Source organism: Rhinolophus ferrumequinum, chromosome 25 (assembly GCF_004115265.2).
Source record: "Rhinolophus ferrumequinum isolate MPI-CBG mRhiFer1 chromosome 25, mRhiFer1_v1.p, whole genome shotgun sequence".
NCBI lineage: Eukaryota > Metazoa > Chordata > Mammalia > Chiroptera > Rhinolophidae > Rhinolophus > Rhinolophus ferrumequinum.
Genome location: NC_046308.1, coordinates 14,969,421 through 14,983,695, shown reverse-complemented (window position 1 = coordinate 14,983,695; position 14,275 = coordinate 14,969,421). Strand labels below are relative to the sequence as shown.

The 14,275-nt window shown below is 51.7% G+C and overlaps 1 protein-coding gene across 2 annotated transcripts in view; it reads left to right on the top strand.

Moving 5' to 3' along the window:
• Nucleotides 1-12,683, top strand: part of WSCD2 (WSC domain containing 2) — a 103,080-nt gene extending 90,397 nt beyond the window's left edge. For both annotated transcript variants that reach the window (XM_033097482.1, XM_033097483.1), the window contains exons 8-9: nt 3,476-3,676; nt 10,612-12,683. In XM_033097482.1, the coding sequence (XP_032953373.1) occupies nt 3,476-3,676; nt 10,612-10,964 (554 nt within the window). In that variant the 3' untranslated portion in view covers nt 10,965-12,683. The remainder of the gene's footprint in view (nt 1-3,475; nt 3,677-10,611) is intronic.
• Nucleotides 12,684-14,275: the final 1,592 nt, after the last annotated feature.

Genomic DNA, 14,275 nt, shown 5'->3' with positions numbered 1-14,275 from the left:
GTGTGCAAAGCATGGTTTTCTCTGTGACTGTCTGTCTCTCTCTCTCTCTCCCTCCTCTTCCTCCACCCCCTTCTCTGTGTCTCTCTGTCTTGTTACACGTACCTCTGTCTCCCTCTATTTCCTTCTATCTTTGTGTCTCTGTCCTGGCTCCTTATTTTGTTTCTGTGTCTGTTTCTCTCTCCCCTTCTACTCCCTCGCTTTGTCTCAACCATCCGTCTCTCCAGACATCTCTCTGTTTCTGTCCTTCGCTTCCCTCTCCCCCTCTCCCTGGGCTTTGTATCCCTTCTCTGTCCCCCTCCGCATCTTGGGGACTCCACAGCCCTGAGTCCAGGCTCAAGCTCTGGCCTGTCAGGTCTCAGAAGCCGGATCTCTGAATAGGAAGGGACTGGGACAACAGCCCAGAGTTGGGCAGGGCCCTTCTTAGCTGCCAGATGCCTACAGATGGGGCAGGGGATAAGTGAGGCAGCCTCTCAGCTGACACGGGACAAGACTCTCTGAGGACTGCCTCAAAACAAACCCCACTGTTCCTGGAAGACCACCAGCGCCCAGCATGCCCAGGTCCAAAGCCAGGAGTGGGCCTTTCCTGCCCAGTAAACTCCAGGGCATTCAGAGATGTGGAGTCTTTGCCACTGCCCTTCTCTGTGCCTCAGTTTCCCTAACTGCAAAATGCATAGGCAACTATAATATTGGGGGGTGGGGAGAAGAGAAGGAGAAAACCTGTCTTGTTCTTCCTGTGGCCTAAACCTGCAAGGTCATTTCTCCAAATCCTAGGAGAATTGTCTAGTCCCTAGAGTTTGGGGGTTATGTGGGTGCCCCAGATAAGCTGTGTCTTTGTGACCCTTCAAAGTAATGATTTAAATATTCCACATTTACGTAAAGGAGGTGATGGGTCCTGTGTCAGAGAAAAGTGGAGATGGGAGCCCCCTGGTGGTAGGGTTCAGCAATTCCGCTCCAGCCCCAAGTTTGCATCCCTGATTCCGCTGCAGTTACCTAGAGGGGTGTTTAGGGGACAGTTGAGCAACCATCTGTTGTTTCTCAGGCAAGCTCATTCCATGTAGCTTCGCAAAGCCTGCTTTCCAGACATGGGACTCTTCTCTCCCTGGGAGACAGTCTGCTGACTGGAATTTTCCTTACCTCCCTACATTTCCAGTGCTCCCTTTGACTAACTCCCCAGGCAACCAAAATCTAGAATCTGGAGCAGATCTCTCCCGGTGTTCAGTTTTTCTGTTTTTCTCTTGAGAAATGCTGTGCTAGAGTGACCCCATCGTGGAACAAAGAGAAGTGATTCTCACAGTGCATGGAACCAATTTAAACTAGTTTGACTAATCTGGCATGCATCTATTTTCCTTCTCTGAGAATCTGCATGCGTTCTTGTGTGTACCCTCCCTATGTTTTACTTTGCTGTGCTCATAGTGAAATGGATTTCGGTGAAGATAAAATGAAATCATAGATGGGAAGTCCTTTGTGTATGTCATGAAGAGCTCCACCAATGGAATGCATGACCACATGACATGAAATTTTTTCCGGTGCTGCCTTGTGGGTAAACATTTATGTCCCAAGCTCTCTTTCAAGCTCCCATAGCCCACTCCTCTTTGCCCTCAGGAAGCAATTTTCCCCCAGCAATTTATCCCACGATACTGTGCTTCCTACGGGCCTCAAAGATTGTAGGTTAATATTCTCTCATGGATACGGGCCAGTGTTAATTTGCAAGACTAGGCTAATCCTTGCAACTTATTACAGCTTGGCAAGTCCCAGGATAAAATTTGACTCAGGAAATCACACTCCATTCCTGGCTCTTCTGCCCTGTGGCCCTGCACAGAGGGCTGCACCTCTCTGAACCCTGATCTCCAGGAACAGGAGGAGGTACCATGCTAACCTCACCTTAATCCACATTAAAAGCCAGAGCACAAAGCCTTTGAAACTCTTGTGAGTGGGCAAGGAAGGAAGAACCTACTCCAGATTTGATGAGGCAGCATGAAGTCTCAGCCCAAGATTTCACCTCGAGACTTGTTCCACACTAGCTGCCATTTATTAAAATCTTACCGTGTGCCTCACTGATTTCTCACATCAGCCCTGTGAAGGAGAAGCTGAATGGTTCCATTTTACAGATGAGGAAACTGAAGTCCAAAGAGATGACATGATGTCCAGGATCACTCATTGAGTTGAGAACAAAGTCAGTATTCTTGAAAGACTAGTGCAATAATATTTCTACTTGCCTTGAAAAGATACCATACAAATGCCTTAGCTTTCACGAGAGTGAGAGGCTTTGATGGTGAAGAACACAGTCTTGAGTGCCTGGATGGCTTGGGTTTGAATCTCAGCTCTGCCTCTCACTAGTTCTGTAACTTGGGCAAGTTTGTTGATCTTTCTATGCCTCAGTTTCCTTCTCTTTAAAATTCCTCATAGGATTGTTGAGAGAATTGAGTTGCCTAATATATGTAAAGGGCTCAGACCAGTGTCCAGCACAGACTTGGTGCAATTGAAGCGTTCCCCTACTCTCCAGCTCCTCAGAACGTGTCTGTTCCTCAGCGTTTGAAATGAAAACCTGATCGTGTCCGTCCTCCCTTTTGCTTAAATCCTTTCAGGGGCTGCCCATTCTTTCCTGTCTAGGAGTGAACGCCTCATCACATCCCCTACACACAACCCTCGCAGCCTCCCACTCCCTGTTTGCTCTCTGCTCTCACTTAGCAGTCACTCCGAGGTGACACGTCTCTTCCCACTGACCACAGGGCCTTTGCACCTGCTGTTCCCACCACCTCTCGCTTCTCCCTTGGGCTAGTAAATGCCTCCTCATCCTGCAGTTCTCAGTTTAAGCACTTCTTCCCCCCAGAAAACCTTCCTGGATGCCACCTGACTAGGGCAGTGATCTTGGCTAGGCTGCTCAGCTCCAGACTCCAGGTTGAATCCACATCAATTTCATGTCTCTCACCATCTGGGACCAACAGCCCTCCAGGGCGTCCTCACTGTGTTTGCAGAAGCACACAAGAGTGAACAGAAACATGTGATGTAACTTGAGACTTTGGCAAAGACCCACCTCCACCCTCATTCCACTGGTCAAAGCAAGTCACATGGCCATGCCCAACATCAGTGGGGGGGATGTAGACTCCACCCAAGAGGAATCAATCATGCATCATCCAACATGTCACTGTCAGGCCCCTCTCATGGAACCCAAGCACGAATGCTTCTTTTCTGTAGCGCTAATCATGGCAGTGACCTTACATTCATTTGTGTCACTACTTGAATAATCTGATTCTCAAAAACAGTAAGAACCATGGAACTTTATGCAAATCAGTTTATCCCCAGCTCCCAGCACAGTGCCTGGCACATAGTAGGTGCTCAGTAAATATGTGAGTAAATGAAGGAGTTGGCGAGTGAACATATGAGGACTCCTGAAGTGGCTCAGAAGGGGGTGTGGTGGACCTCTTGCCTCCCCCAATTTACCTGCCATGTTCCCCACCCCCTTGGCTGTGGGAAGGGTTTAAAGGTGAGCGGGACCATTGGCGCAGCGGGAGGACCATCTGCATCAAGACACACGAGAGCGGCCAGAAGGAGATCGAGGCCTTCGACGCGGCCATCCTGCTCATCCGTAACCCCTACAAGGCCCTCATGGCGGAGTTCAACCGGAAATATGGTGGCCACATCGGCTTTGCTGCACATGCGCACTGGAAGGGCAAAGGTACTGCTGGGGAGGGGCGGGGAGGGGGCGGGGCAGAGGGCGGTGCCCAGAGCTGTCTTCCAGGAATTCAGGGGCGCTTCCTTGCAGGCGTGTGTGTGAGGCTCCAGTTTACCAGCTGATAGCCAAGGAGGTGCGCTTCCCACATCCCAGCATCAGCCTCTGTGAGCTGGGCTGTTGTGGTAGCACAGTGGTAACGAACACGGGCCCTACAGCAAGGCTATGTGGGTTCAAACCCCGGCTCTACCACTTCCAGGAAAAGCACCTTTACCTCCCAGGACTTAGATTGTCCCATCTATAAAGTCGGGGATAATGACTGGGGTGGGGCTCTAAAGGTTTAACCCTTTAAAGTCAGTAGCTGTGATTCATTATGGAAATGGAGACCCTCCTGTGGGATTGATTGCAGCAGGTTCAAGAGCCCTTTCCTGGGAGGGAGTCAGGAGACCTGACTCCAGCCCAGCCCCAGGTCAGAAGCTGAGTGGCCCTGAGGGCACCTGTGAGGTCCCAAATGATCACTTCACAGAGCATAATTTTAATCAAAACTCTCAACAACTGTGGGTTGGGAGGCTCAGAGAAGTTAAGTGACTTGCCCCAGGTCACACAGCTGGGAAGTGACAGTGATGGCCCCCGAGCACTGAACTTCATTAAGATGACCTGGGTTTGAGATTCAACTCTGACACTTATTGATAGATAACTGCTGTGTGAGTGAATGTCTCAAGGCAGGGTGGCAGCCCAGGGTCGTGGTGAGAAACTTTGGAATCTGACCCATCTGCCATCTTGGGTACCTTTAAGCCCCCTAGGTCGTAAAAGCCCATGTCAATTATCACCATCACAAGAAACACCCATGAGTATTTTAAATCCCCAAATTAACGCATTTTTTAAATAGACGAGACAAGCTAAGTTGATGGGACAAGCTAAGTTCAGGGAGGTGAAGGACCTTTTCTAGAAAGTGATAGAGCTGGGTTTTGAACCCAGCCAGTCTGGCTCCAGAGCCCATGTCCTTAACCACTGTGCAAACCCATGATAATGGAGTAGGTGAAATGTCAATGGATATGAATCCCCCAGCCCAGGGCCTCTGACACCCAGTAGGTGCTCTGTAAACGTGAGCTCCTTCCACCTCATCCAGCCTCAAGCCCAGGGGTCCTTCCTGCTCCTTCCAACCGTCCCCCTGGCTCCCAGCTACTCCAAAGCTCCAGCCCCTCCCCAGAGAGGACCTGAGCATGGCAGGACGATGTGAATTCGGCGACACACCAGTCACACCCTCAACACTGATGTCATTGATTCAAATTCTTGGGCCTGCCTGGCCAACTGTGCTCTGGTTTCCTTTCACTCAAGGAGGCCCATCTGTCCTTCCACTGCCTGGCTGCCCCTGTCTGAGGAAGTGGAAGTTGGACAGGTGGTGACATTTGTTCCCTTGTTCCCAGGAATAAACAGGCCTCTGAATTATTTATTTGTAGATCAACTGACAGTGAACGCTAGTCAGGGGCAGGCAGAGAAGTTCTGCAAAAGCAAATGGCAAGAGCCAGTCCTGGGAGGAGAGACTCGGCTTGTCGAGCTGGAAGGGACCTGGGAGATGACTGAACCCAGTGGTCCGCTGCCCGGCTGCACATCAGAGTCCCCAGAGCAGTATGGGAAAATCCCAGCACCCAGGCCATACCCTGGACCATTACTGGAGTGGAGCCTGGGCAGCAGTATTTTTTAAAGCTCCCCGCTGCTTCCGGTGTACACACAGGACTGAGAACCCCTGATTCATTCTGTTTATTAATGGGGAAACAGGCCCCGAAAGAGGCAGGGTCACTTGGGCACATAGTGGCAGGACTAGAACCCAGTTCTCCACTTCCCAGGCATCCTGCTGCCCATGTGAAAAGTGAGGGGACTCAGGAAGTTCATGGGGGACCAGACATTTAGCCCTCATTATCTCATTGAAACCTTCCAATTCCCAAGGAGGTAAGGAAGGTGGCCATAACCATCCTACCATTCCATTTCCCAGGTGAGGAAACCATCCCAGGAAGGGAGCAAGTCCCATGGCTAAAGCCCCAGGTATAGATACAGCTGGGATGCAAACCCAGGCATTAGCAATTCTCTCTTACCTGGGGGTGTTGCTGACTTTCTGATGCATCCATTCAGAGGTTCTCCTCTCCTGGCATAGCCCCTTGTCTCATGTTCAGACAGTTTTAATTCCCGGGAGCTGCCTTACCTCTTTTTCCTTCTTCAAGACAGCTGGGAGCTTTAAAACCAAAGATAAGGGAGGCGCCAGAACAGGCTGAGCCAAGAGGCTGCAGGGAATGGGGGCAGGGGGGTTCCAGCATAAGCATGTCATAGTGGGGGTCCCCACATTAGTCTCGGATGGGGGGTGCCCCCTCCCAGGCTGACCCAAGTCTTCAAGTGCTCTGGATGAGAGCCTTCCCCAAAGAACCCAAGTCCCACCGTCCCCACCCAGCCCGTTCCTCTCATTTTGTTAACATCTGGATCCCGTAGGCACTTAAGAATGAGACCTTTGCTGTAGGGCCCTGTGGGGACAGAGCCAGGAGTGAAGTTTCCAAGCTCTCAGCCTCACGTGGAAAGGTGCTGGCTCAGGTAGTAAATGGCTATCAACTGTGATTGGATGGCCATCAGCTGTGGCTAGTGGGCTGTTAGCTGTAACCAGTGAGCCATTGGCCACTAATATAACTGCCGCGGCGACACTAGCAGCAAATGGGGGCTAGCAAGAAGATGGTGGCTGAGCTGGCAAGAGCGGATTGCAGTTAGCAAGTGGGGTCGGTTGGCAGAGACAAGTGGACGGCGGGTTGCGGATCATGTGGCTCCTGCTTCCTGTGTCTCCAACCCAGCCGCCAGCGAGACTATAGTGGTGTGACTCCCCTATCTATGGCTCTGTGGATGTTCCTTTTTGGCCTCACCATGTCCTGCGTTCTTATGTTCTTATGGGGAGCAGGACAGGAGACCCCGCATGACACCCCACTTGACAGGCCCCTGCACCAGCAATGTCAATACCATTTGGGAACTGGTAGGAAATGCAAATTCTCAGGCTCCACCCAGACCTGATGACTCAGCAACTCTAGGAGGGGGCCCTGCAGTCTGTATTTTAGCAATCCTTCCAGGTATTTCCGACGCACCCTCCAGTTTTATAATAGAACCACTCGTTCAAATCCTTGCTGTTCCAGGTGTGGCCTGTAGACCGGCAGCATGGGCTTCATCAGGGAGAGTTCTAGAAAAGCAAATCTCAGGCCCTCACACCTCCAGGCTCTACTGGATCATAATTAGCATTTTAGCAAGATTCCCCCAGAAGCTCTGTGTGCACTTGAAAGTTTGAGAATTGCTTTTGGAAGCCCTCAATCTAGAATGTAAGGGTCGCCCCCCACCACCAGAGCAGAGGTCACCCGCTGTTGAGCGTGTCTACCCACCCTGCCCTGTTCTCTCCCAGCTATAGGTGGGTCGAGGCTCCTGCAATGCCCACCCCCACCCCGACTTTTTGTTCCATAACGTTAATTTTACAATCTCCCTGGAGTGCATCCAAAGCAAAGTTTTATGTGATATGATTACACAAGGTGAATTGTCCTGGATCTGTTTAATGAAACAGAGACTATGTTTAGTGATTCCGTGGGGAATTAAGTACAGGGAAGCTATTAATCAGACCCCAGTTCCTCCCATGGGCAGGAAGATGGAGCGAAGAGTGGCCAGCCCGTGCCCTGCCAAGCCCACGTGGGTGACAGTTCCGGTGGAACCAGCCCCAGTTACCGGTGGTCCTCAGCTCAGCTGCCTTTATCACCCAATTTGAAGGCAGCAATCAATTCCCGGAAATCCTGAGCTAATCGAGGGCTTTTGTGTTTCATTTTTATTCTTCTCCTTTCCAATGAAGTAATTGAGGAGCAAGTGGGGAATCTGGCTGGTGGGAGCAGGAACATCTGCTGCTGAAACATCCTGGGTATCAAATATGGTGTTGGAGGGAAGCTCTGACCAACATGACGGGGCCTGCAGGACATCCCGGAGATGCCGGGGGGCCAACAGCCAGAAGAAGTGTAACTGGAGCCAGCATTTATCAAGCGCCTCCTGTATCCAAGGCCCTGTGCCAGGGTCTTGGCAAATCTGGTTCCATTCCATCTGCACAGCCTCTAGGGTGCAGTTCTTCGCATAGTCACCATTTTGCAGAAGGGTAACTGAGACTCAAGGAGATCGACTAATGTCCCGAAGGTCACCCAGCAAATGTAGAGAGGGAGCTGAGTTTCAAACACTGGCAGTCGGACTCCAAAGCCATCTGTGAACAGACCCCGGGTTTTAGACAACACCCGAAGACGATGTGAGCAGTGGTAGAGTGGGATCTGGAGCGAGAAGAGTGCCTGAGCTGATCGGATCAGGAGCTCTCAAAGGGTTTGCTAGGAGGGTGGGAGCCTGGCTCGGTCTGGGATAGACGGGTTCTAATCCTGCTTTGGATGCCCACTGTGTGACCTTCAGCAAGTGGCTTCATGTCACTGATCCTCCTTTACCCCTGTGTATAAAGTGGGGCTAATAATTCCTACTCGCCAGTCTTCTTGCGGGCACTGCATGAGATAATGCACGCAAAGTGTCCAACACAGCCCTGACACACAGTAGGTGCTCAGGCAACGTACGTTCCCATCCCAGGGAGGTTTGCAGTCAACAGGATGCCATGTCATCTCCATCCCACCTGCATCCAGGGCTAGGGGTACCAGCTGGGGGACCCTGACCACCATGCAGAAGGGTCCTTCCTTTTCTTTGAGGACCACCCTGCAGTCCTCCTCCAGCTGCCACTTGAGATGGTCAGAAGGGGCCAGACCTAGAAGTGTACAGATAGACCTGTGTTTCACTGAGTGTCTGAGCACTATATCCATTCACCTGGGCATCTGCCATGGGAGGAGCAGTTGTCCTGAATCACCAGGAATGCTGTGACGTGACTCAGTAGTGGAGAAATTCTAAAAAGAAATAATAAAATAGACTATACGTGTACACATGCTAAATTTTTTCTAATCACCCAGATACATCTGGTCTTAACCCATTATAGCAGTATGGGCCCAATTAGCTAGATACGTTGTAAATAATATATTTTAAGGATAAAAAATATCCTTGTCACCAGCATAAATATTTCCCAAGCAGCCATGGTGTTCCAGGGGGACCCTGGGGGAGCAGGAGCCCCACCACAGATTTCGATGTGTTCTGCCAAGAAAGAGGAGTCCTTTATCACATTGCAACGTGGCAGTTGGGAATTTCAATTTACTTCAACAACCATTTATTGAGGCCCTGCTGGGTGTAAGGCAGTGGGAAGAAGTGGGGTGAGGCTGCTGGTGCCTGGGAAAGATCAGGACCTGGAATCCGGCAGGCCAGGATAGTGCTTCCTGGCTGTGTGGCCTTGGGCAAGTCACTTCACCTCTCTGAGACTCAGCTTCCTCACTGGGGATAAGTGCACACTAGTCCTTTCAGGGTGGTCGTTAGGATTAAATGAAACCATGGGTATCCATTACCCAGCAAGGCATGGGGATTTAGTTATTAAGAACCAGCTGGGCTCCCAGCCTCGCTTGGGTGACACACAGCTCTTCGTTCAATAAACAAAACCTTCTGGAGGGTACGGGTGGTGGTGTCCCCGTGAAAAGCAGTGGGTCTGGCTTCAGGGTTTCAGTGTGCCTGCCCTATAATTCTCCAGCTGAGGCTCAGAATTGAGGCTGGAATCTCTTTCTCTGTCCCCACCATCTTCCCAGCCCCCTCCCCCAGTAACCCCAGCTTTTAGGCTTCTGTCGAGTTCCAGCAGCCCAGTTCCAAAGAGACCAGCTGTCTCTTGGAGTTCCTCTCCAGGGCTCCCCGAGGAATCTCCAAATTCTATTGTAGCCTGTCTTTCAAGTCAGAGGATCCCAAACACACCCTCCCAATTTTGGTGACAATTCCTCCTGCCATTTCACCATAGCGAGGTAACAAACAACAAAAAGAAATAGTACACGATTCTCCAATACAAAGCAAAGAAAGAAAAGTAGAATAGAAAGGTGGAAAGATGACAATAGAAATAATCTGACTTCACTATGCACAGCCCCACAGTATGTTGGGGAGACAGATAACATACGTGGAGGGTACAGTGGAGGCTGTGAAGTCCAGAGAAGGCACCTGCCTGAGGCTGGGAAGTCAGGAAAGACAACATTTTACCTGAGACCAGAATACTCACAGTAATAAGAGCCAATGTATACTGAGCACCTCCTGGCTACAGGGTACCATGCTAAAAACTTGATACGCTTCACCCACTTACTCTGTACAGTGGCCCTATTATTTTCCTATAAGCAGATACTACTGCTACTACACAGGACAACTATTACTACACAGGATACTTTGGTAGTGAAAAGCTCAGACTTTGAAGCCAGACTGTGTGGGTTCAAATCCTGGTCCTGCCAGTTATTAGCTGTGTGACCTTAAGCAAGTTACTTAACCTCTCGGTGCCTCACTTTCCTCTTCCAAAATATGAAGAAAATAATACCTGCCTCATAGAGTTGTTGTGAGGAATAAGTAAATTAATAGCTATATTAATCTGTTTCCTGTATTATATATCAATACCAGGGCTGCCAAAAAATGTATACACGTGCTTTGTATTCACCTTTTATTATCGGTATATGTTGACTATTACAATTTTAATACAGTGTTTTCCTTTCTTAAAATGTGTATACATTTTTTGGCACCCTCTGTATAAGTATATAGTAAAATATAAAACGTTAGTAACATACATTTCTGTATGTTACTAGTCTGTCTTTGGTGTAGTAGAGCACCAAACAGATGTCACTATTATCCCCAAAGAGAAGGAAGGGCTAAGACTATTCCAGGCAGAAGTCGCAGCCCCGAGGTGGGAGGAATCTGGAGATGCTGTGAATACCTGCAGCCACCGCCAGCGCCCTCTGACCTGCGTCCCTGGAGCCCTCCGTCCTCTGACTCTGCTGCCCCTCCCCTCTCCACAGAGTGGCCCGAGTTTGTGAGGAACTATGCCCCGTGGTGGGCCACGCACACGCTCGACTGGCTCAAGTTTGGCAAAAAGGTGCTGGTGGTACATTTTGAGGACCTGAAGCAGGACCTCTTCGTCCAGCTGGGCCGGATGGTCAGCCTGCTGGGGGTGGCCGTGCGGGAGGACCGGCTGCTGTGCGTGGAGAGCCAGAAGGACGGCAACTTCAAGCGCTCGGGGCTCCGGAAGCTGGAGTACGACCCCTACACGGCGGACATGCAAAAGACCATCTCCGCCTACATCAAGGTTGTGGACGCGGCCCTGAAAGGCAGGAACCTCACGGGCGTGCCCGACGACTACTACCCCAGATGATGCGCTGGGGGCGCGGCTGGGAGGCGCACCGCGCAGGAGACTGGAGACCCCGGGACACCTGCCCACCTGTCCTCTGGTAGGGGACAGCCCCCTTGGCTGCTGTTGGCCTCCAGTGAGTTTCCTGCATGACAAAGGAGGCTCAAGGGGAGAGATTGTCCAGCTGGCCCCACCTGCTTACAGCCCCCTGTGGAGATGGCAGAGGCAACTGATTTGGGGAGTTCCAGCCACATGGACCCTCTTCTGTCTCCCAAGTCCCCGCCCCCACCACTCTGGGTTCCCCTTGTGGGAGGGAGGGCTCCTGGGTGTCCCCGAAACATGGGTGCCTCACCGCAAGTGTTGGGGACCTCCATGCAGGAGCTGAAGGGACTGCTGTAAAAAAGTAGCCTGAGACGCCCTTCCCGCCTGGGCTGAGCTTTCGTAGCCTCCCCTTCTCTGCCCCACCCAGGAAGCGCTGGCACCAAGGTTGGTGCAGGCCGCTTGTGTGAAGGAAGATTGGCTGGGAAGTCTCTCTGTGGCCTTAGGTTGCTGGCATTCTGTGTGGGGTGGGGAAGCGCTGGTGCTCACAGTAGGTTCATTGTCAGCACCATGTGGGGTCCCTGGCGTCATGAGCCCACCCCCAGCTCACACTGCTCCTGAGGAACCATCCAGTTGCCCGTCCACTTCCAGGGCTGGAATTCTGCCCTTTGTTTCCCCTGCTGTATCCAGGAGGTGACCTTGGGATGCTTGACCCCACTTCCCAGGGTTCCTCAAAGCACCAACAATTACACCATGTGCAGAATCGGAGTAAAAAATGAGAGCCCCAGTAACCCATCTCTCCATTGTGGGCTCCGACATGGGTCTCACACTGCCCTCGGACCCCTACCAATGGATCCTCTGCTGTCTAGGTGAGAGAGCAAGGGTGCCCCAAATCAGGTGGAACCAAACCCAAAAGTAGACCCCCACTACCTTCCCTTGGTCACAGCCCAATGGAGCCAGCTTCCCTTGGAAAGGAGTGAAAGGAATGGGATGGCTCTTCATTCCCATACAAACGCTGCTCCCTTGATGCTGAGACATCAAACCAAAGGATTCCTGAGGACCTGACTCCCTGATCATGGATCGTAGAAAGCATTGATCCGGGATCCCATTGCTTCCCCCACCTTGGAGACCAGTGGCGTCACACCCAGCCCTCACCTGTGCTCCTGTACCATGCCCCACCATGTAGACACAAAAGCCATAGGTCACAGCTCTTTATATTCTGTCTGGAGCCGCCCCCACCCCAAGCATCCCCTCTGAAGCCTTGGGGTACAGGTAAATGCTCGTTCCCAAACAGCCAAGAGACTATGGAGAAGGCGAGTATAAAGAGATATATTTTTTTAAGAGGAATACGACTAATACATTCCGCCCCTTGGAACCTGGCCATGCAGAGAGAAGAGCCCAGGAATCGCCTGTGGTTCTCCCCCTGATCCCCTCATCTGTAGGATTCGGGCCACCCCAGGGCCCAGCCAGGGGGCTCTGAATGTATTTTGTACCACGTTTCTTTCCCCCCGGCTGATTTCTAGTCTTTCTCAAAGCAGTAGAGGGCTTGGCCTCCCCTCCCACTCAGAGGCCAGCTCTCTCTGGGAGCCTCTTGGTCCAAGACCTGGGCCAGTTCTTCACTGGTGGTCCCCTCAGGCCACAAGCCTCTGTCAAGATTCCTCAGGTCAACACCATCATTAAAAGTGAGTTTTGTTGATAATTCTACCACGAGGTTGAGTATTGTGTAAGGCGAATTCACAAATGGGATGTTATTCTGGAGTGTGTGTGTGTGTGTGTGTGTGTGTGTGTGTGTATGTGTGTAAGAGACAGAGAATTTCTGGGGTACATAATTGCTTTTGTGTTGGTAACTCTAACTGCCTGTGAAGGACTGTGTGCCTCTGTGTAAAAGCGTCTCTGTGTCCAACTGCCCTTCTGTGTCATGAGACTGTCCCCCCCACACTGGCATGGATACCATCCCATTTCTGATGCATCTGTGTGTGTCCGTGTGTGGAATTGTGCACGTGTGGAGGAAGAGATGGCGGTGTGTATGAACCCCATGCATGAGAAGGCGTCTGTCTCTTGTGGAGGAATGTCTTCTATGCCTTTGTCCTTGGCCAGTGTGTGAGTGTGTGTGTGTGTGTGCGTGTGTGCGTGTGTGTAGGGGGTGTGGGTCCGGGGAGTTACTAGGGTGAGGTGTAAGCGTCCCTGCTTGGGTTTGTGCAGGGGTATGGAAGAGGTTATCTATCAGAAGTGTTCCTTTTGTGTATATTTGTGACTGTGTGTGTGAGAGAGAGTCCCTGAGTGTGTGGTGCTGTGCACACACGTGTGCAGAAGAGCAGCCAGTGAGAGTACAAGGGGACAGAGAAGGCCCCTCTGTCCCCTGGTGGATGGAGTGAATCTCAAATGCCCCGCAGGAGGGCCCTGTGTCCTCTCTCCTCACACAACAGAGGGGCTTCTGTGGTGCCTCAGGGACTGTTCTCGGCTCGAAGGAGGGATGTGGGAGGAGGGACGTGGGTTTACATACAGCCATGTGGACAGTAGGGGGGAGAGGGGAGGTAAACAGCTGGTACAGGCAGGGAAAGGGAAGGGAAGGGAGAGGCCCCTCCCCACCCAACGACAGAGTTCAGGAGGACTGGGGCCAGGGAAGCTCTTTCCTCCAGTTCTGGGTCTACGAACGTAGGGACAGGAAAGAAAGAGCTCAGAAAGGGTAGAGCATGTGGTTGTTCCAGGATCGAGGGCAGGGGCTTTCTCCTCTGGCGGCTTGTGTTGGCTTCAGAAAGCCTTCTCCGGGGACTCAGTGGGCCCCAGGCTCAACCCTGACCCCAACCTCAAGCCGAGTCTGACCTGGTCACAGACTGAGCCCCAATCCTAGAGTCCTGAGCCTGTGTCACAGCTAAGCCCTAATCCCGATCACAGACTGAGCCTTGATCCTTTATCCGTGATCCTAGTCTCACACTGACCCCTGATTTCAGCCCTGTATTGAACCCGGACCCTGGCCAGAGGCCCACATCTGGCCCACATCTGGCCGTCTCTGTACTGAGCCTTGCCCTGGTCGTTAACTACATTCCAACCTGGGCCACAGGCTGAGCCCTGACCTGCCCAGAACAAATGCTGACGGTGTCTCCTGACTGAGCCCAAATCTCGGCCTCAGACTGAGCTCTGATTCTGGTCACAGACTAAGCCCAAGTCCTGACCCTGGAGGAGCCCTGACCTTGGCCTCAGTCTGAACCCTTGCCTGACCTCAGATCAAGCCTTGACTCTGGTCCCAGGCTGAGCCGTGGACCAATATGCCAATATCCTTTCGTTTCTCCAAATAG